Source organism: Ammodytes marinus, assembly GCF_949987685.1.
Source record: "Ammodytes marinus genome assembly, chromosome: 19".
NCBI classification, from domain to species: domain Eukaryota; kingdom Metazoa; phylum Chordata; class Actinopteri; order Uranoscopiformes; family Ammodytidae; genus Ammodytes; species Ammodytes marinus.
In genome coordinates, this window is record NC_137223.1 from 373,974 (window position 1) to 397,709 (window position 23,736).

Below are 23,736 nucleotides of genomic sequence, written 5' to 3' on the forward strand. Positions count from 1 at the left end.
TGTGGTCTGTTTGAAAATATGGAGGGCTCTTTTTCTAGTACACTCCCTTGCCAATACTTCTTGATTGCATGGCATGCGTTTTTAGCCTCTCTGTTGCACCGCATGTCCAGAATCTGCTCCCTCTCCTGGTTGCGGCGGCCTGTGGTGGCCAGGCAGGGAGCATTTTTCCACATTGTGTTCCATCTTTTCCCAGTGGTACCATCTGCTGTTTATCCGCTCCTTCTTCCAATCGGCTAGCAGCGTCTGCCGAATGACCCGCTGCCTGGGGGAGTATGTGCGTGCATGAGACTGTGTAGAGCTTGGTCAATGTGTGTACAGAGGATGGAGTGGGGGGTTTGTTCAGTGCTGTGTGCCTTTTTAGCATGCTTTAGCTTTAAAATAAAATAAAATTATATTGAATTTTTTTCAAAATCAACCACATCGGGGCTATATTTTCTCCCAAGTAGTTTGCATAAATTATTTTATGAATGTCATGGTCTTCTCACTGTTTATTAAAATATCCACCCTTGACAGGGAAGTTTCTAAATGTAGCCTGGCCTTCTGTGTTTGGTTCACAGGTATACCATTGACCGCACCGGGCAGAATGCAGAGTGCTACCCCTGTCAGCAGGATGAATGGTCCAGAATCAACTTTGCTGATTACTCCGTCTCTCTTCAAGACACAGCTAACTCCTGGGTCTTGGTCTTTAGGTAAGAGAACATTGTCACTTAAAGGTTAAAGCTTGTCAGTGAAGGAGTATTCACCACCTGGCTTGGCTGAATTCAGGTGTTAATGGCTGCTGTCCCCCCTTCTTACTAAATGCGATAATGTTTTAGCCCATCGAAACAAATGGAAGATATTTCTATAACATTACATTTGAGACTGCCAACTTAATGGAAAATTACTTTGGAATTTAGCCGTATGTTGGAAAGTGATTTCTTTCTGTTGTTTGTGAAGAGAGGTGTTCCTGGTTTCTAAGGAGATGCTGCTGGTACCAAAAGTCTACTCTCCCATCCCTAACTGTCTGCTGCATGTCATAAATAATGACACCGGAGAAGAGCTCGACATGATCTTCAACAAAGTAGCGGCCCATGTCTATCAACCCAACACGGTATGTGGATGTTTTCAATCTTTACTCCTCAAACCTTGTATTTGTATGTATTTTAATTTTTTGGGGGGTATTTTTGAAATTATAATATATTCACAGTTTCACTATTACCATGATTAATTAGCCTGGTCCAACCAGACCATCGTACTTCATTTAATTTGTACAGTAGGTCTGGAATTGCTGTAATTGGCAAACGTTCACTCACTTGGAGGCGGGTGTCTGTTGAAGTTTAAAACTATTGGTTCTGCCCAGTGCCACTCTGGATTAGCCAACCAATCACATCACGTTTGGTCAGACGTATGTCATGAGCCGGCTTCTGGCGGTGCGTTTCAGTTGTACTGGGAAATAGGAAATTTCCGACTTCACTATATTGTAGTCTATGGACTACCTGGCAACGGTAATTTGCTAGAGGCTAACGTTTAGTTATTTGGATGAGAAAGGTTGTAGGCATCCATACTTTCCCGAGCAGATGCACTGGAACACAGACAGGTCGGAACTCGAAACTACCAAGTCGGAAATTTCCGAGTTCCGAGGAACGCAGCATTCAACTGAAACTGGAGCGCGACTTCGACGTCATCGTTCTCAGCCACTCGCTCTGATCGCTGATTGGGCCGCCAAAAATTTGGATGAGCAGATTCCATGAACACCCCCCACCCCCAGACTGACTACTGAAGTGAAATGAAAATTGAGCGGAAGTAGGTAGGCGGGCGGAGCCAGGCTAATGATTAATTGCTTCACATTAGGAATGCATCCTGCTTAACTTAATCGTAAATTGCTTATAAAGTTGTTTTTGGGTGATATGTAACAAACTGTGACTGCCTGGTTTAATAATGTTGGAAAACTATCCAATCAAATAAACAGTTATCAACCCCTTGTTGTGCTTTCCCCTATTTTAAATCTGTTTTACACATTCCCTCTGAAAATGGACATATTTCAGAATCAAAAAGTCAATGTCTGTATGTCTCTTGTTTCAGCTGGGTTATACCTTTGTAGCAGAGGCTGTCATATCTGAATCACCCCATGCTAGTGCAAAGTGGAGGATGCGCTTGATTGGCTCAAGCGACCTCCTTCCAACTCTACTCCATGATGGTCCACTCAACACCTTCTCAGTGAAGGAATTCAGGGATTATTACATTCCCAACGACCAACACATCATATGCCGGTAAGAGATTCCAGTGGTATATAGTATATACAGTGTACACACAAACCTAAAAGTCTCAAGGATGTTGTTGAATGTATGTATACATAAAGATCAGGGCTGTACGCTTATTTTTTTAGGTGGTAGCACTGGTGCTAGCAATCAAAAAAATTCAGTAGCACAAAAATAAATTTGGTAGCACACAAAGTATGATCTAAAACTTGCATAACCTCAACCCTACATTTCGCTCTAATTACCTTTGAGCCTGTCATCTTGGTCTCATTATGTGCAGTAATAATTATAGAAGAATGAATAGGGGTGCACTGATTGCAATTTAGACAAAAGAATCTAACCTGCCAATTGCAATTTTTTGCTGATCCAGAATTATTTCGCCCCATAAAAATAATATCTATAGGGGAGAGTGGCCTAAGTTGTGCAACTTTTCACTCAAAGTGACTTTAAAGTAAGGCCTTGACAGTAAAGTCTCCAACTCAAATATGTACATATATTTCAGGGTGTTGTGCATCCCTGGCAATAAAAACTTTGGATCTGGAATAAACTGTTGAAGAAATATAGCTTTTGGAAAAAAAGTTGTCTTGATGCACAACTTGACCCCGGTGTGGTGTAAGTTGTGCGGTTGGAGAGAATTGTATACCATGAGGTGAATTGTGCCATTGATATATATCTCATAAACTGTAATGCAAGACAAATCCATTAGACAATCACTTATTTAAGGTGTATTTAAAGTAAATAAATTAAATAGTTGACAAAGATTGAAGGACAATTTTCTTAAACAAGGCCTAGCATATCTAATGGTTTTACCTGCAAAGCTCACAATGACAAAGTCACCATCATCATCTTTCTGGCCATCTGAACTCTCATCAGTGGTGTCGTTAAGTTGAATTGAGATGTCACTCTCTTCTGAGCTACTGTAGACAATCACTTTCTTTTGGTGACCAGCGTATACAGCCATGCCACTGGCACAACTCTCAGAAGCCCCTTTTACACAGCCAGTGAAAGCCGGGAATATGCCGGCCTTTCGGCCCTCCGCCCTGCTGTTTAAATGCGACAGTTGCGGAACGAGGGAAGAAAGGTGCGAGAAATTGTTCCGGGAATTTTACTACCTCGGCGGGTAGTAAGATTCCCGACACAATCAGTTCCACCTCTCTGTTTAAATGCTCCAGCTTGTTGTTGCGGAACAGGGGGGCGTTTGACGTTCCATAGCCTATGTTCTAAACATGCGACCATGTTAGCAGTTGAAGGACGTGTGTTTAACATTAATCACGGCGGCCTGATGTCCCGTAAAAATCACCAAATAAAAGGAACGGCGTATAATCTAGCTGACCATAAGGTCCGTTGCTCAATCCAAACCCCCGCGCTTCATTTTGCAGTGTATGAGTCTATTTCTGCCCAGGAGAAGTTGTACAATGGGAAAGCTAGGCTAGGCTAAGTAAGGGATAAAGTATAGCGAACGGGCCACAGAGCTACTGTTTTGCTAACACAACTCAAGACTCGCACACTCTACAAATAATAATTCTAATCGGCCAATATGTTTAACAAGAGCTCCATCTAGCTAACAAAGCATTATCCCCCAACATAAATAACACAATTCACGGAGAAAATTGCGGGCTGCAGCCTGAAGTTACTGTCTAACTGTCAATATGCAGCCAAACATACTCACGTCGTCTTGACTGGATTCCTGTCGGACATTAACCATAACTCCTGTGTTCCCTGCTCTCCTGATACATGCAAAGTCATGTTGAAAAAGTATTCCATTGTTTTCTGAACGAGTAGTAGCCCTGTTTGTAGACGTCTATCCATCAAAACTATGATGTAGATCCTTAGCAACGGTCATTATACCCTTGACAGCGGTCTGTCAATACGGCCCTCTTACTGCAAGCTCCAGCACTTCTGCTCTCAATTCACCAGCCAGTGTTGTTGCTGTAAAGCAGCTGACCGGCGCGGCGCTAAATGTTTACATCACACATGACGCTGTTTACAAGCACCTCTTTCATTCCGGAACGCTGTGTAAAAGGAGCTACTGATGCGCCAGCAGGCCGGCGTTGCTTGGTTCTGTGTAAATAACACAGAAGCAAGCAAAGCCGGCATTTTGGAGTGATGTTGTTCCGTCAATATGCCGCAATCTCTGTGTAAAAGGGGCAAGAAATGTACTTTGCACTAGTTGCTCCGTGCTTGTGGAACCAACTGCCACCTGACAAATGTGATTCCCCTACATTTCTGCCTTTAAATCAAGGCTCAAAACCCATATGTACACCCTGGTGTTTCCTCCCCATTAACTATCTTACCTCTGCACTACTATCTGTGTTTATGTGGATGTATGGGCTTTACGTCTTTTATTTTGGTTATTGTTATTTTACCTTCATTGTTTACCTACTGAATGCACTATGTACAGCACTTTGGACAGTGCAAACTGTCATAAATGTGCTTTTATAAATACATTTTACTTACTTACTTACTTACTTATAACTCACCCAGGCCCTTTGGCACAAATCACCTCAATCCCAGAAATTTGGATAATAAGCATGATACAGCAATTTAGGGCTGACTTCGTGCTAACTGTATAGACTCAAAATGTAGCATACCAAAGCACTAAAACATGTGTCAAATGTTTTCAAACTTGTCTATAATTGTTCAGACACAATAATCAAAAAACCTTGATCATGGAAATTTTACTTTGAAAGGCAAAACACAGTTTTTTGAGCTTAAATGTGCTTATATCTTATTCCATGTTTCTCCCTTCTTTACAGGATGAGTTTAATGGATGGCTCTTCTTAAATATGTGGTCACATTTCCAATTTCTTCCACAGTTTTCTAGAAACAAGGGGTGGCACAACTTCCAAAATGCACAACTTAGGCCACTCTCCCCTATCTATATATTTTTTGTATATACATATAATTATTATATTAATAATAATATTTTTTTTAGAAAATGTCCTTCTGTTAATTAAAACCAAACTTTAAAACATTAAACATATTACATAAATAAGTATACATATTGGTACAATTTAGGATAAATTATAGGTTGTTGTGAATATGTTGGGAGTCGTTTTTCAGTGGCTTATTGTGTAACTTTCACAAAGTTTGAAATAAGTTATTTCAAACTTTGTTTAAATAGACTACTGTTGACTGCTCTCTGCAGCTGAATGAGTTGCCTTTCAAGCTAGAGCACTACAGTGCTGTAAAGCGCTAACTTCCTGTTCTTACCGGCTTCAAAATAAAAGTCAACTCACGTTTGGCTAGCAACAGGCTTTTAATGTGAAGGCGCACAGGAAATGTTCTGTTTGCACACGCGCTAACTTAACTGCGGTAATGTAAAGAGAGCAGAGAGCCGTGTCCTTCCGATTATTACCGTTGGTGAAGTTTATTAGACGCTAGAATCGGCGCACGAGCACAGATCCCGAGCACACATCTTTCACCAGCCAAAGTGGAGGGTGGACTCAATAACTTACTTTCCTAAGACTCATTTACCCGCAGTGTTAATGTAGAGCCCTCTAAGCAGTGTTGTGCAGCGCTCCTCTGTGTTTCAAAGACAGCCTCTCCTCATTAGCACTAGTGCGAGTGGACTTGTATTCATCATCGCACGTGATCAATTTCAGTAGCAAATGCGATCAAAACTGTCGCACTGTACAGCCCTGATAAAGATACATACTTAGGATATAATTAACAAAAGAGACTAATGGTATCCACGTCATCATTTCAAACCATTCCACAGTTACCCTGTGCAGGTGACGGCAGACGTCCTAGGAACAATTCAGTTTCAGACTTCTAAGCTGGACGTATTGATCCGTCTGTCCATTCTGGACCAGGAGGAAGAGGTGGTCGGCAACACCGGGAAGGGCTATGTGGTCATTCCTGTCTTCAACTTCCAGGCCAACAAAGGTACACGGTACATTAGGTGTAGTCATTGAAATGATAGATGATTCGGCAGCCCTTCGTCCTATCTATTGTATGGTAAAATGTTACATTAGCTATAGTGTCTGTTTTCATCTGTGACTGTGTCACTGTTTGACCATTGTTCTTTGTTTGAACACTTTTTCATGTTCCAGTAACAGCTTTTCAAATTATACTCAAAGGGTCAGTTCTCCCAGGTCTAAAGTGAAATATTTTACTTACTAAACTAACCCTTTTGAATATTATTGAACTGGCTTTTTTACTATCAGTATGCCAGGCCGATTAACAGTAAAGTACAAGCTGACGGCACAGGCACTACACACAAGATCTCTTTAAAACCTGCCTCTCTCAAACTCTTCGGTCTGCTTTTCAGTCGATGTGTCCGTCAGCATCAAACACACTGATTGCTGACTGGCGCTCTTGTCTCTAGGCAGATATGGGCTTTGGTTTAATATCTCTCTTTCTGTTACAGACCCCAGTTGCACCGATGAGAAGAAACAGAAGAACCAGGCCAAGGTTGTCAAGGGGATAGACACTTCCCAGCAAATAGATGGAGAGGACGACGCAGCTGGGAAATCAGACTCCTTGTCTGACCAGTCAGAGCCTCCCACAGATACTATGGTATCACTGACAACTGCCTGTGTGGAATCTGCTGCTGCTCCAACACTCCACTGATCTCACTCATCCATGCACACAAGCGGACAGCTCACTTTCCCTCTCCGTCTTTGTCACCCACTTGCTTGCCGCCTGTGTTGATAGCAATTGTTCAATGCCAGAGACACATAGCGCCTTACTTACAGATACACACACATGAACTTACACACACACACCCACACTCACATTCTTGCACAAGCAAAAAAAATGTTTAGAGGCAGAAACTGGAGGGGATACGTAGCTTTAGTTGTTACTGTTTGACTTATCAGTGCTTGTCAGAGAGTGGTGATTTGCGCATGATTCATGAGTCACTTGATTGTGTGACGACCCCCCCCCCCCATCTCTGAGACAGTTGGTATAGTTTGATGATTGCCAAATATATAGCAGGTTCTATACAGTATGTGTGTGTGCTATCAATGGCCCCACATACTTATTGTATGACGTCCGTGGACTTACGTGAAGGCTGTCCATGTTCACGCAGTTATATTCATAACTGCGCAAGCGGTCCACACATGCAGTGTTAATTTTGGCAGCAAATTCTGATTTAGTCTTAGTCTTAGTCTTTTGAATATCACACCATTTAGTCTTAGTCCTATTCTAGTCATCTAAAATATTTTAGTCTTAGTCTAGTCTAGTCTACTAAATATAAGCAGATTTTAGTTTGACTAAATCTACAGCGGACTTCGTCGACTAAGTGTTTTTCTTCATTGAATGGTATTAAGGTTTGAATATGCAATACAGACAGATTTAATGGTTGTAATACAAAACATGTATTCTATTTCATTAGTAATGATCTCACATAAAATCAGTGTACCTGACTGGATAGGAGGGGGGGCTTTAAGAGCCTGTGCCCGGGGGTCCATTATCTCATGATCTGTCTATGAACCAACTGGATTCCACAATATTTTTTCTTTTTGCGGGGAGCATGCACAAGCATTATTTATAAAAAAAATTAAAAATAAAGAAAATATTTTAAAAAAGTGGGGGGCCCCACACTAGGTCTTGAAACGGACCCCGAGATCGTTAAGGCCGCCCCTGGGCAGCAGCAGCAGCACGCAGTTGAGGTGCTGATAAAACTGAGCAACTGCGCCTTCCTTTAAGCAACACTGCTGCCGCTGTGTGTGTTCGGACTTCTTTTGCATCAAAGCCTTTTAGATAATACAATTGCGGAGTAACTTAAAAACAGAAACTAACGGACGGAGGCGGCAGTTTCACATGGCTCTGTGTATTCAAACTCGAGACAGAGCCTACTACAAACAGATCGCGGAACTTAGCCGTTCCCCTAGACATCGTTAACGGGCAGGATATCCCTGACTATCATTTTTGTCCATCATACCGCAGAGTTTTTCAGCACAGCGGCTCACTCCACCCGCTCACACCTGCGCGGTCTCCCGTCGATTTTCACCAACACAGGGTTGCATTCGCTGCTTTGCACTGATTGGATTTCTTCCCAACTTGTCCCACAAAAAGAGTAGTTCTGATTGGATCTCTTCTCCATTCGTCCCGCCCTAACAGTTTCGTCTAGTTCCTATTCGTAGACTATAGTGTCATTTAAATTAGTCTCAGTCTTCGTCATCACATCTGCCTTTTTATTTAGTTTTTATTTAGTTTACGTCCGTGAAAAAGGTTCGTAGACGAATATTTTTCGTCATAGTCTTAGTCTACGAAATTAACACTGCACACATGCACACTTTGCCGAGCCACACGTCCGTGTATCGTTGTGAGAATAAGTCTACAGTTTTAGCACAATGGAAGTTAATACCACACTACTACACACAGGCGTGGAACCCATCACCAGACTGTACGAGCAGAAAGTGCAATAAGTAACTCTGCAGAAAATTGATCCCTCTCTGTATTAGCTTACAATATTGCTTGGTTGCACAGTTTTCTTCTTGATATTCTTCTCTGAAAACCAACCAACTGGACAGGGGTGTGGAGCAACCATAGACTGTACAGTATATAAAAGAGGGAACAACGGATATTTATATACTAGAGCATTGCGTAATTTGTGCGCTTTCCACACCGACAGGGCGCACAGTTACAAACAGGTGTGGGCGGATGATGATTTTTACGCCACACATACCAGAACATTCAGAGTATGAATTGGCCTTCACACACTCACATACACACGCAAACACACCATAAAACCGATTATGTATCGCTGTGTACACCAGTCCATAAATCTAGGATAATTACCTGAGAGGTTTATTTGTTTAGCTCCAGTGAATTTAAGCAATGCCAGTGACATATCTAGAACTAATCATTTAAATATCCCCTCTGTAAGTGCTTACACCAAATGAAGTTTACAGCAGTGGATTGAGGCTTTTAACAACAAAAACATTTATTTTTCAAAAGTCAGATCTCACAGAACAGGTGGACAGCCATTCAGGACTAAGACCATTGATCAAGACTTAGAGCAAAATGTCAGCGATCAAAGCACTGTTACGGACACACAGCCGACATATTGATGTTCAGTAACAGTGCAGTGGTAATGAAACAGGCTCCTATAGTGTAATACATTTGGAACATGACTAACATGTAAAAAATTGAAAAAAATACCCCAAAATTTGTAGGGTCTGTACGGGCAACTGCTTGATTTCAAATATTGTGTTTGAAATGTGTTTGAAATCTGAACACATAATTGGAAATAGTGAGTTTTCTCCACATTGACCGGACTGATTTAGGGACTGTCAGTAAAATATTCTCTAGTTTACACAGATGATCAAATGAATTACTAATTTTGATTAATTTTCAATAAATATTTTAATAAAAAAATTATTGATCGATTTGAATTAAATACCGGTACCTTCGGGGTCCTCATTTTTTTAACCTTAAAAGTGTTGGAAAGTGCTTGACTTTCAGTCTTTAAAAGCTGTATAAACCCTCTATACGGCAAAATTATCTGTTTCTAGACAATGTGTCTTACTCTGTTAGTCTGAGGCTCACCTTGGGATTTTGTTGATATTCTTTACTCTCTGTACAGTGTGATGGATGTGGGAGTTACCACCCTGATATAATCTTGGCTTATCACGCCGTCTGCCTCCTCTCTCCTTCTCTCTTTTGCCCAGCATGTGCTTAGAGGACAAAGAACAGCAAAAAATAAAAGTTCTTCCTCAATGTCTCAATCATCAGCTTCCTTTTTGTTGTAAAGTGTGTTATCTGTCTATCATGTAGTGTTCACACTGTGATGTTGGTTTTGTTCACTGACCTTTGCTTGTCTGTGTTTCACAGGATCATAAGTATGTGGTGCAGGCCCAAGTGCTTTATAAGAGCTGGGATTTGGATGAATCCGAGCTGGCTTTTGTCCATCTGCTCAAAGACTTGGAGAAGAAGGAAATGAAAGGTACATTCTAATGCTTTATCAAAGAGTCAAATGCACTAGCCCCAAAGGGAAAGACAGAGAAGAACGTCACTGTTTATTTTTTTGCTGCCCTTGAAAACATACAAATGTGTAAAGTTAAAGATGGAGTCAGCAATTCTGGAGAACGCTTGTAGTTGAAATCTCTTATTGTCAAAATCTGTGAATATCTCCTCACGATCTGCTACACGTCTGTACTGTGTGCACTGAAAATATTTATTTAGTTTGCACTCAAATCTTTAGCATTTGAGCCGTGGCCTCTAAATGGATTTTTCTAATATGCCCACCCATTTTAGTTTTTTTGCACAGCTTGTTTTTGTGTTCAGTGTGAAATGTGGCAGATACTCAGTAGTCAGTGTCGGGGGCCAAGGCAGACGCTGTTTGTTCTGTGCTTCCGCTGACCAGGGGCCTGTTAATCAGAAGCCTAATGGAAGCCAAATTAATACAGCTGCTTTCGCTGATCAGAGTGTGATTCCTTGTGCCTGCTGGTCATTGGCTGAGACAATAATCCCGTCCTCCGCCACCAACTCTGCGTCACTGCCCTTTAATCATGTTGCAACAAATTGGATCGAGTGAAAATTTGGGGCTTTTGAAATTTGCAGAAGTGTTGAAAAATGTCCGAGGGGATGAATTAACTGTGGCATTGGTGGATGTTGATGCAGAAGAGATGCTGTATGGGTAACAATTTGCATGATTGCCTGAAGAGAAGGGCAAGCCTGCTGTCACTGAATTATCATTCTCTTTGCTTCGGACAATTGTCCCCATATTTACCCACTTAGTTTGCATGGTGTGTGTATGTGTGTGTATTTCAAAATTAGCAAGGCAGATATCAGAGTTTGGCTATAGAGGAAGACAAACCTCTGTATATATTACGCAAATGATCACGTACAAGATAAACAGTAATGATTTGTTGCTGCTTAGATAGGCCGTGCGTTCATCTAATCATTTGTGTTTCTGTTCATATGTACTGCATATAATATGTGTGTGTGTGTGTGTGTGTGTGTGTGTGTGTGTGTGTGTGTGTGTGTGTGTGTGTGTGTGTGTGTGTGTGTGTGTGTGTGTGTGTGTGTGTGTGTGTGTGTGTGTGTGTGTGTGTGTGTGTGTGTGTGTGTGTGTGTGTGTGTGTGTGTGTGTATACCAATGTCCACACAACCCTCCTGTGGATTTCCAATAAGCTTGTGAAAGTGGGTCAATGGGAAGTCAAATGAAGTTGGCTCTTGCCCCCTGGTGCCCTGGGAAATATCTCGGTAGGAAAGTGAATTAATTTCACCCAGTTAAACTCAGTCTCAGTGGTGAGGCTGTGCCCTTGATCATGCTCCCCACATGCTATGCGGATACACACGCACTACATGCCACGGCAAGCTTTGAAACCTCTCTTAACAAGCTGTTTAACAAGCTGCAGTCAAAATACTGTGCAGTGCATGTTTAATGCATGCACATTCACACATGTTGGCTTTAAACCGCAGTACAGTTAAAGCAGTTAGCTGTCAATACAAGCTGTATATGCATTTGTGGTATTAGTATAAGTTCCCTTACCGAACCATCTTAAAATGTCTTTACTGTGCCACTAAGAAAACTTAGGCTTTCAGTGAATAAAAGCTGTCATACGTTCCAGCTCAAAATCCGTTTTCAGTACATGCATCGGTCTGATATTCATAACATCACAGATTGATGGTTATATCCAATTTGAACTTTGGATTTCTGTATGAATTGAGGTAAGGGTTACTCAATGAGCATGCACCAAAGCTGTTCAGGCAGAATGGACCGCGTGTCAGCTGAATGATGGATTGTTATGCCTCTCCATATCAGAGAAGAGAGACTCCTAGTTAATGCTCAATTTAAACTAGGGGGAGGGGGGGGGTTGTCATTTCAGCTATGAAGTGCAACAGTGCCATCTAGCACACTTGTGGCCACACAACATGTACAGTGTTCGCCTGTTTCGTCACACTCCCGCTTCAGATTAGCTTTGAGTAGGATGTTAACAGGTGAGGTTCAGAAGATGAATGTACACTAATGGACATGGTGTGTATTGATGAAGGAAGTGTTTTAGCCTTTCACGTTATAATTAAATTGATCGAAATGTGTAAAAGGTTAGGAAAATAAATGAATACAATCATTTTGCAGAAATGTAAGGTATTTTGAACACTCCTAGATGCCGCTCTCACATTTCAACAGTTTCAATACATTTGTACCTACCCACTGAAAGGTTCGAAACACATTTTTTCAAAGACATGGGAATACTATTTCATGCCGAAAAGTTCAAATGTTTACAACCCATTTTTACTGCAGAATACTTAGTGATAATAGTCATGCTATTACATCATAGTAATAGATACAGTTTTTGACATATAAGTACACTGCTGACTTTATAAATAGGGATATACAGAAGTAAATCTACGTATTCTATGTTTTCAAAATGTAGTATTCAAGATTGAAGAGCCTGGACACAAATCTGACACAGCCAAGGGCCACCGCAGCAGAGGCGAAACTGACAAGGGGAAGCCAGCTGCCCCCTCCAAACCTTGCTCCAAGCCGGTAATGTTAATACTACACTACAGCACTGTGACAGACATATAACACAACTCCACAACATTGCCTAAGTTTTTTTATATCATATCTTCCAAATTGCATTTCCAAATCATAACCGTTTTTTTTTTTTTAAATGGTCTTTTTATTGCATTTGATATTCTTAATCAGTTGCAGTAGGCAATGATATGAGAATGCTAGAACTTAAATACACAACTCAGTAATTACGATAGGCAACATGCACTCAAACTAAAGGTCATGCACTGCGTTGATGATCCTTACATAAGTAAATACAGTAGTATTTCAAAGTGTATTTTCCACAGTAGCATATGTTAAGGAATGGTGCTTTTCATGTGAAAAAGTAACAAAGTACTGATATTAACCTATCTGAGAGGAGGGTGTGGAGGCACTTGAGTGGAGTAGACTCTTAACTAAATTCAAACTACATACAATTATACTTGTTGACCTCAGTCCTTCATATTTGTACTGTTTTTAATCAGGCAGGTCAACGTCTACATATTTGATTGAGTCTTCTTCAACTGCCACAATGATTTGTGCACACCCTACTGAAGAACATATTACCGGTTGACTGGCTACCAGACTGTCTGTGTTTGTGTAGCTCATTGAAAAAGACGCACTCATAATGTATTGTAATGCAGTGACCTTCAGCTGGGATCTGTGTGTGTGTGTGTGTGTGTGTGTGTGTGTGTGTGTGTGTGTGTGTGTGTGTGTGTGTGTGTGTGTGTGTGTGTGTGTGTGTGTGTGTGTGTGTGTGTGTGTGTGTGTGTGTGTGTGTGTGTGTGTGTGTGTGTGTGTGTGTGTGTGTGTGTGTGTGTGTGTGTGTGTGTGTGTGTGTGTGTGTGTGTGTGTGTGTGTGTGTGATTGAGCACTCTGGCTATTGTTTGTGTCTGTGTGCTTTGTGTGCATGTACGTACAGAGCTTTGACCTGACCAAGCCGTACTGGACGCTGCGTGTGGTCAGTGACAAGAGCAAAGCAGACACCATCAAGGTTAAGAAGGACACAGAAAGGGTGGACCAGATTAAAGCCGTTAAAAAAGCCTGGGAAATGGCCGAACCAGGTCGCTGTGCCAAGGTAACCCACAAGTTTGAAATACTGATTTAATGTAATTTAAAAAGTCCTTTTTTGAAGTGTTTTATGTATATAGCCTGTCTCCTATAGAAATATGATGTTGACTTTTTTTTTTAAGGGCATCACTTATACTACAACATCACTGACAATGTTTTGCTGTCTTCCTAGGCTTTACAGTCTCGTCTCAAGTTTCTTAACCAAGTTCAACATCAAGGAAGTAATGACACTACTGCAGATGATGCAGAAATCAGACAGCACGGTACGGCACTCTAGACTCATACACACACACACGCACACGCACACACACACACACAGATACGTAGCCTGTACATACATATACACATTTGGGCACTTTCTTTTTCTATTACTTGTTACATACAGTATGATAATGAGGCCTTTTGTTGATTGTTTTTTTTATACAGCTGGTTCCAGATCAAGTCATGGCACCTCTCTCAGTCCATCTGATCAAAAGCTGAGTGAGACCCTAGGCTATTCTACCTCCATGGACTACACTCCCTTCATCAGGTGCTCTGCCACTCTTGCACTCTTTCAGCCTTTTTTCCCCTTCCTGAAAATCATGGATAGAGCCGGTTGTATTGTCCCACCATAATTTGCACACATAATATTATTAAGGCTGTCAAAATTAACGCAGGGTGATTAATTTCTGGAATTAACGCATTAATATTTTTTATCGCAATTAACGCATGTACAGAATGATCCGCCCCGTGCATCCCACCGGCTCTGTACTACAGTCACTCTAACGGTGTGGCTGACCCAGGATCAGTAGCTGCGCGCAGCCAAACATAATAGCACGCTAGCCCATGCCGTGTTTTAAACTATCAAGTCTGTGTCGGGGGCATAGATATTATATAAAATCAACTGCCGCGGGGGTGACAGTTGATGTCGGGAGCAACAGGAGGAGACACATTGTCCGCTCTGTTCAGAGCCCGCGAGGACACAAACGTCTGCAGTCTTCAGAGGTGTGTGTGAGTAGACATCAACATAACATCGGCTTCCTGGCACAAATGAACAGTCCCCTAGGACGTGTTTGCACGTACAAACACACACACACACACACACACACACACACACACACACACACACACACACACACACACACACACACACACCGCGGACTGTAATCAAGTTGTATTCAAGAATGCACAACCTATAGATTCACAAAATAAATGCCATTATATAGCCTATATTTGCCCAAAGACATAGTAAAGAGACCAATTATGGTGTGTTAGGTATATATTTTAGTTTGATTTAAATTTATTTTCAGTATAAAAACCATCATTTGGATTTTCAATTAATAAAAATACTAATTTTAAATGTACATATCCACCTTCTGTCCTTTATTTTTCCGTTCATACAACAAAATACAGAGAAAATTTGAATTTTTCGGGCATATTTCGAATGGTAAAATTAATCGTGATTACTCGTGATTAATCCACAGAATCCTGTGATTAATCTGATTAAAAATGTTAATCGTTTGACAGCCCTAAATATTATATATTTACTGTATATACATTATCATTTTCATTCTGTTGAAGCAAGGCAGGTTGTTTACCTCCCTGCAACAGCCTGTTCTAAAAGACAAATTGATGTTGGTCCTTAGAGAGCTGAGATGGAATATATGCCATAAACAAAAAATTAATTTTTCTAAAAATAGTTTTTTATCTTCTGTTGAATGCACACATTTTCCTAATGTAGTTGTTGGATCATTATTTAGCTTTATGAGTCTGAATGAAGACTTAGTTGCAAGGTTTTATTGCTCTAAGGGGGTTGATGTGTTTATGAATATGTGTGTGTGTGCCCGTATGTGTTCAGTATGCATGTGGCGATGTTGGTGAACATACCAGCATCCCTATCTTCAGCCGATTGCTTTGTACAGTATGTGAAGGACATTTTATTCCTGTTTTTTTTTTTTTTTTTTTTTTTTTTTTTTTTTACCACTTTGTTTATTGATTTTTCACAATATTGCAAAACATCATTTTACAAATGTAACAATTTTTTTTTTTTATCCCCAAAGACAAACAGACAAAAATAAATCAATAATCAATGATTATTATAATAACAATAAAACAAACAATGACAACAAAAAAGAAAAAGTGTGTGTGTGTGTGCACAGTTTGGAGTTATTGGGATCCATAGCAAAATACAAGTGGAAAAAAATCAAATTAAAAAATAAATGTGTACATCCTTAGAGCTGGTCAAGCAGATATGTAATGAAAGGCTGCCAAACATTGCTAAAATTGTCCTTTGAACCCTTTAAAGCAAATCTTAACTTTTCAAGCTTCAGAAATTGTAGTGTGTCCCTAATCCAGTGTTTAAAGGAGGGTGGAGTAGCCTGCTTCCAATTTAGTAAAATGAATCTTCTGGCTATCAGAGTGACAAAGGCAATACAGTTTGATTGTGCTCTAGAAAGATGATCATCACCCTCACATTGAATGCCAAAAACGGCTGTAAGAGGGTTCGGAGCTATTGGTCTCTTAAGTGTCTTGGATAGAGCGTCAAAAATAGAGGACCAGTAACTAACGAGTTTCGGGCAAAGCCAGAACATATGAGCTAGTGTTGCAGGTGAATTTTTACATCTGTTGCATGAACTATCACTTGATGGATACATTTTTGAGATTCTGGCTTTAGAGAGATGGAGTCTGTGTGCCACTTTAAACTGGATCAAGCCATGTCTGGCACATATAGATGAAGAATGTATTCTTAAAAAAACATTCGACCACTCAACATCTGTAAATTGTACATTCAGATCAGCCTGCCACGCCGCTCTCAATGCATCCAGAGACGCTGATTGCACAGAAGAAAGTGTTGTATATATAACAGATATTGTGCCCCTGAGCTCTGGGTCTGCTGGGAAGAGACTATCCATAGGTTGAGGCTGGGGGATTGCAGGGAATGTTCCTGTATTGTTACGTGCCCAGTCCCTAACCTGTAAATAACTAAAGAAATGTACATTCCGTAGATTGAATTTAGTTTTGAGCTGTTCGAATGAAGCAAAAACACCTGTTATGTACATATCTTTAAATGAAATGATACCCTTCTTTTGCCAGGCCGAGAAATAGTCATTATGGAATGAAGGGGCAAATCGATGATTAGACGCAATCGGGGCCCAGAGTGAGCCAGCCTGCCAACCAAAGTGTCCTCGCACTTGAGCCCATATACGTAAAGACTGATGTACTAAGGGGGCACTTGAAACATAGCTTGGAGTGAAAGGCATTGCAGAATACAATAAAGCAGGGAGGGACGATGGCAAACAGGCAGTGGTCTCTATCTGAACCCAGGCAGGAGTCTCATTGTCGATGTAGTTTTTAAGCCAATATGCCATAGCTCTTAGGTTGCTTGCCCAATAGTATAATTGGAAATGTGGTAATGCCATATCACCCATTGATGTGTTTTTGACCTTTTAATGTTGCTGTGAACAGCACTTTCGCAAGACTACACACTTTGGCTGGCCTCAAAGGGCAATGCATGGGATCCAGAGGACATTGAATTGAAATGCTATTATAGTGTATTGTTGTGCTGTAAATTATTTGATATAATTTGAGTAATTCGATACTATAAAAGCAAACTTGAAATATATATATACAGTGTATATTTTTTTTGGCATTTTCAAGCTTTATTAGAAAGTACAGAGTTGAAATGGGGAGACAGAGAGAAAAGGGGGATGACCTGCAGTAAAAGTCCACAGGTCGGATTTGAACCCGCGACCACTGCAACGAAGGCCAGAGCAATATGGTATGCGCTTTATCCACTACACCACCGGAGCGCCCCAAAATACATACAGGTCCTTCTCATATAATTAGCATATTGTGATAAAGTTGATTATTTTCCATAATGTAATGATAATAATTGAACTTTCATATATTTTAGATTCATTGCACACCAACTGAAATATTTCAGGTCTTTTGTTGTTTTAATACTGATGATTTTGGCATACAGCTCATGAAAACCCCAAATTCCTATCTCAAAAAATTTGCATATCATGAAAAGGTACTCTAAACGAGCTCTTAACCTAATCATCTGAATCAACTAATTAACTCTAAACACCTGCAAAAGATTCCTGAGGCTTTTAAAAACTCCCAGCCTGGTTCATTACTCAAAGCCGCAATCATGGGTAAGACTGCCGACCTGACTGCTGTCCAGAAGGCCATCATTGACACCCTCAAGCAAGAGGGTAAGACACAGAAAGACATTTCTGAGCGAATAGGCTGTTCCCAGGGTGCTGTATCAAGGCACCTCAGTGGGAAGTCTGTGGGAAGGAAAAAGTGTGGCAGAAAACGCTGCACAACCAGAAGAGGTGACCGGACCCTGAGGAGGATTGTGGAGAAGGGCCGATTCCAGACCTTGGGGGACCTGCGGAAGCAGTGGACTGAGTCTGGAGTAGAAACATCCAGAGCCACAGTGCACAGGCGTGTGCAGGAAATGGGCTACAGGTGCCGCATTCCCCAGGTCAAGCCACTTTTGAACCAGAAACAGCGGCAGAAGCGCCTGACCTGGGCTACAGAGAAGCAGCACTGGACTGTTGCTCAGTGGTCCAAAGTACTTTTTTTTGGATGAAAGCAAATTTTGCATGTCATTCGAAAATCAAGGTGCCAGAGTCTGGAGGAAGACTGGGGAGAAGGAAATGGCAAAAAGCCTGAAGTCCAGTGTCAAGTACCCACAGTCAGTGATGGTCTGGGGTGCCATGTCAGCTGCTGGTGTTGGTCCACTGTGTTTTATCAAAGGCAGGGTCAATGCAGCTAGCTATCAGGAGATTTTGGAGCACTTCATGCTTCCATCTGCTGAAAAGCTTTATGGAGATGAAGATTTCATTTTTCAACAAGACCTGGCACCTGCTCACAGTGCCAAAACCACTGGTAAATGGTTTACTGACCATGGTATTACTGTGCTCAATTGGCCTGCCAACTCTCCTGACCTGAACCCCATAGAGAATCTGTGGGATATTGTGAAGAGGAAGTTGAGAGACACCAGACCCAACACTGCTTAAAGAGGACCTATTATACTACTTTTCTGGTCTTAATTTCTTGTTTTACACTGCTATAGAGCAACCTGACACGAATCACATCACAAAAAACTATGTAGATTTTCGGGAAGCTCTTTCTCTTATTTTGGCGATCCAGCACGTCCTGTCAACACTTGAGTGTGTGTGCTTCGGCAATCTCCGCTCCCTCCGCCTGTGCATCGGCCATCTCCGCTACCCTCCCCCCGCTCCTGCAAACCCCACTCCGTTGTGATTGGTTACCTTCCTTCCGGAACACTTTCAGTGGCGGGAAGCGCGAGCATGGACCTATAAGGGCGCGAGGCAGACGCGAGGCTGACGCGAACAGGGAAGTGACAGCATTACCATACATGGAAACATCCGCGTGGTCACGTCACAAATTTTTATGCGACGTCACAAATTATGAAAGGGTAGACCGCTTTGAAGACGTGACTTCTCGACTGGCTAGAATAGTGTTTAGTGCTCTGCACAGACACCCCAGACGGTCAGCAGGGAATACGTCGAAATGCATGTAAGTCATTATTTGATAATTTAGTATGGTTAAGCATGACTATGAATCATCATAACAACGTTTATAGGTCATAAAAGTCAAAAAGCATCATAGGTCCTCTTTAAGGCCGCTATCGAAGTATCCTGGGCCTCCATAATACCTCAGCAGTGCCACAGGCTGATTGCCTCCATGCCACGCCGCATTGAAGCAGTCATTTCTGCGAAAGGATTCCCGACCATGTATTGAGTCCATAACTGAACATAATTATTTGAAGGTTGACTTTTTTGTATTAAAAACACTTTTCTTTTATTGGTCGGATGAAATATGCTAATTTTTTGAGATAGGGATTTTTGGTTTTTCTTTACTTTTTTGCCAAAATCATCAATATTAAAACAATAAAAGGCTTGAACTACTTCAGTTGTGTGTAATGAATCTAAAATATATGAAAGTCTAATGTTTATCAGTACATTACAGAAAATATTGAACTTTATCACAATATGCTAATTATATGAGAAGGACCTGTATATTTTTTTAACTTAAAATCTTTAAAGGTGCTCCGAGGAACTTTCAGTCTTTCTTAATTCTAGCACCCCCTTAGGACAAAAGCAGTAGTGTTTTTATTAGCCAGCCGTGGTTCTTTGGTGAGGGACCCATGACTAGGGCATTAAGAAAAACTATATAAAAATAGCATTCTTTGCACTAATGGTCTCGTTTGCTGTTACATGTAATTTATGATCATCAGAGGAAAAATTAGACGGTTTCAGAAATATTTAAGTTCCTCGTAGCACCTTTAAATGACAATTGTATTAAAATTATACTGTACACATTTCCGAAATATTGAGTCTGCCATGATCATGAAAATCTTCAATATATCAATACATATTTGATGTCAAAGTGTCAACTTTCGGCTTTTGTCCCTGTCACTGCTCTGAAGGGATACATCTCCCTTCACAGGTTTCCCCCTGACTCACCCGTTCACACTCTCCCTCACACCATCCTCTCCTTCCCTCTCTCCACCTCTCCCTCTGTCCGTCCCTCTCCGTGATAAATGAGATGATATTTGGGTCTGTTAATTAGAGAGCTATTTCAGGACCCCAATGAGCTCGCCGCTCCAATGAGATGTGCCCTCTCTCCCATCACCTCTCTATCCTCTCCTGTGTGTGTGTGTGTGTGTGTGTGTGTGTGTGTGTGTGTGTGTGTGTGTGTGTGTGTGTGTGTGTGTGTGTGTGTGTGTGTGTGTGTGTGTGTGTGTGTGTGTGTGTGTGTGTGTGTGTGTGTGTGTGTGTGTGTGTGTGTGTGTGTGTGTGTGTGTGTGTGTGTGTGTGTGTGTGTGTGTGTGTGTGTTAATGGCTGCTGACACCGTGGCCTGCAAACCGAGCCGAGAGAAAGATCCTGAAGAGCAGTCTATTAGGGGAGTCTGATTAGTCTGCAATACACTTCTTTCTCACAAAGGTGCACCACGGGACACACCATAGTTTCACATGCACACACACTAATGCGTACAATCTTTATAGAAATTGCACACACGTTGTTACAGGCAGGGAAAAAGGTTGAACAGGGCAATGAACATAAACCAAATTAACTCTATCATCACCTCCTCTGAACTCCCCTCTTCATTAAGGTCACTTTATAGGGAACAGGCCATATTTTGCACTTATAGGCTCAGTTTGAATTCCTCCCTCCCTCCCTCCTTGTGTGTGTGTGTGTGTGTGTGTGTGTGTGTGCGTCAGAGGGCATATTTCTTTTTACTCAGAGTGTTTCCGTTAACACATTTACCCTATATACAGTATATATGTCTCTTATTTCCATACACACAGTTATACAGTTCATCCCTAACAGTGGAACACCAGCATATGGCGGTTACAACTGAACCCAAATGGAATTCTCAGATATGAATCTGGATAATGGATATACAACTTGGGATATAAGATAAGGCATGGGACTGTGTGTGTGTGTGTGTCCATCATTTCCTCTGCCTTATCTCTGCATTTTATCAGGCAAGATTTCCATTTCTATTTGTCCCGCCTCCGCCAACATTGTCACACAGAGTAGCTCTTCAAATCTGGTAGAATTTGATAACACTTGCTGATGTTTGAGCTGACCGCATATTTATTTGATATCAGATCCCTTTGGAATTTGATTGAACTAATGAAAACGATGTATTTTATATTGTGAGAGAGATTCAAAGACTATAAAAAACCTATACAACAGACAATATTCAAACTGTGTTAAAAGGTGACAGCTCGAGGGGGGAGGGGGGGCACAGTGATTTACCGTGCCTCGCAGCGGACCCGGGTTCGAATCCGACCCGGGTACGTTATCTGCATACCTCTTTGCCCCATTTCAACTCTGTCTCTCCAAATCTGCCTGATAAAGGAAAAATGCCAAAAAATAATCTTAAAAAAAAAAAAAAAAAAAACGTCAGCTTGTGTGGTAGTGAATAAGGAATCATACACATGTTATATTAAAGTATTTTGTGTATGTCCCATAGACGGCAAAAGGATTCTCCGGTGCTGATGGACTCACAGATAGAGGAGAGCCAGCAGAGGGAGCGCTTTGAGAAGATCCAGAGTTACCGGCTGGTCCGAGACAACGTGCTGGAGCACCAGAACCAACAGGAGCTCAACAGGAAGGAGATCATGAGGTGTCAGCTGCAGATGTATGAGGACATGCAGGTCAGTCCACAAAGGGAAAGAACATGTCTTCATTAGAATAATAAGCATTTTTGTATCGACTATCGTAGTAAAATAGAGTGAGAGAGAGATCTGTTTTCCCCACCGCCTTTTTCCCTTCTGGTAAGGCAAGGCAAAGCAAGTTTATTGATATAACAATATTCAGACACAAGGCAATTCAAAGTGCTTTACATGGGGCTTAAAATACATCAAGATTTGACATTAGAAATTGCATTTAAGAGATAATAAAGACAAAGAACAAAGACAGGCAGACAAATTGCTAGAAACATTGTATTTCTCACACACTGATTTTGGTGTAAAGACAATCTAAACAAACTGGAAACAAATCATTAAAATGAAATAAAAAAAATACAGGTTATAAGGGAAACAGAAAAGTCTTTGAATTTTTTTAAAAGTTGAGAGTTGCAGCAGAACTCAAGTTTTCTGGGAGTTTGTTCCAGATATGCGATGCATAAAAACTAGAAGCTGCTTCTTGCGAGATCTCATTCTGTAACTTCTTTTATATCTCTCTGCCTCTCTTCTCTGTCTTGTCTCCAGGCAGCCTTGTGGCAGCGCTGTAAGACATTCCTGGGCGCTTGCAAGGCGTTGAGTAGCCGTCAGATGGCAGTGGTGAAGAAGGAACAAGAGGAGAAACAAGCTCTGGAGGAGGCACAGCAGGCAGCGCTAGAGAAAGCAAACCTCGACTTGGCTGCAAACAAGGAGGCCGCCAAACGGGCCAAGAGTGCCGGCAAAAAGAAATGAGGGTCATTTGGCATTGACTTCCTCTCAATTTCCCTCACCAAACACACCTCGACACGTCTGCTTCAAACATTTAAGACTCTTCATTTAATCATAAAACATTGTTTACACTTTATTATATAATACCTGACCAAACGATTGTTGTTCTTGCTCTTTAGAAATAGCAAAGTGTCATATTTGTCAAATGCAACATAGGTTGGTGGCAGATCTTCACCGTAACATGGCAAAGAATCGATTGGCATAATCCCCAAGGTTAAAAGTGAACGTGTTCCAAAACAGATTGGGTTTTTCTAACATGCTGGTGTTTCTTTGTCAAATAAAATTGGGTTTTTCTAACATGCTGGTGTTTCTTTGTCAAATAAATTGGATATAGTAAAGTAAGTGCCATTTTATCTCAGCTTAGTATTTGCAGTGCATCCAGTTTGTCTCCATTCCACAGAGAGAGTCAGCTGATCAGCTGAGCAATGGGAAGCCAAATTGGAAATGAAAGGGAAGAGTGTGCCATCTAGTGGCTGTGGACATTAATACATTTTCATTACCATGGCTGCGATACGCCGTGTTCAAGGTTGACAGTAATAAATAGTTCAATTCTGTGCAGCTGCATGAAGATAAAAGGTCATTATATGCAGTGTGTGTGTGCATACAGAGGGTTTGGATGTGTGATTGTGTAGATAGAGGAAAAGGTTATTTGTGCCTGCTCGTATGTGTGAGCATGTGCAAAGTCATCCTGCAGTAACCCACTCCTGTTCTTAAGCTTTTGTTCCCTGCTGCTGCCCATTTGCTCTATGAAATTCTTCATCGATCCCAATGTCTGCATCATGTGTGCATTCTCCAGTGTTGTTTGTTTCTGCTTATTGAAGTGTGCTGCTTCGTTAAGTGTGTATTTTCCACTATGCGTGTCTGTTCGGTCTTTCGGCCCCCAATGTTTCTATGCCTGTAAGTGCAAGACAGAACTAATCATGAAAGCCTTGTTCTTGGCACAGCACATTCCCTCTTTTTCTCTGCTCTGTTCCCAATTGCCTAAATCAATCCT

At 41.3% G+C, this 23,736-nt stretch overlaps 1 protein-coding gene across 1 annotated transcript in view; it reads left to right on the top strand.

Moving 5' to 3' along the window:
• Nucleotides 1-22,706, top strand: part of adgb (androglobin) — a gene marked incomplete at both ends in the record, with an annotated part of 63,740 nt that extends 41,034 nt beyond the window's left edge. The window contains 12 exons of the mRNA XM_080048199.1: nt 558-689; nt 937-1,090; nt 2,062-2,249; nt 5,959-6,125; nt 6,610-6,758; nt 10,023-10,134; nt 12,572-12,684; nt 13,613-13,768; nt 13,934-14,024; nt 14,188-14,290; nt 21,764-21,947; nt 22,503-22,706. Coding sequence (XP_079904325.1) covers nt 558-689; nt 937-1,090; nt 2,062-2,249; nt 5,959-6,125; nt 6,610-6,758; nt 10,023-10,134; nt 12,572-12,684; nt 13,613-13,768; nt 13,934-14,024; nt 14,188-14,290; nt 21,764-21,947; nt 22,503-22,706 — 1,753 coding nt within the window. The remainder of the gene's footprint in view (nt 1-557; nt 690-936; nt 1,091-2,061; nt 2,250-5,958; nt 6,126-6,609; nt 6,759-10,022; nt 10,135-12,571; nt 12,685-13,612; nt 13,769-13,933; nt 14,025-14,187; nt 14,291-21,763; nt 21,948-22,502) is intronic.
• Between the last annotated feature and the right edge of the window lie 1,030 nt (nt 22,707-23,736).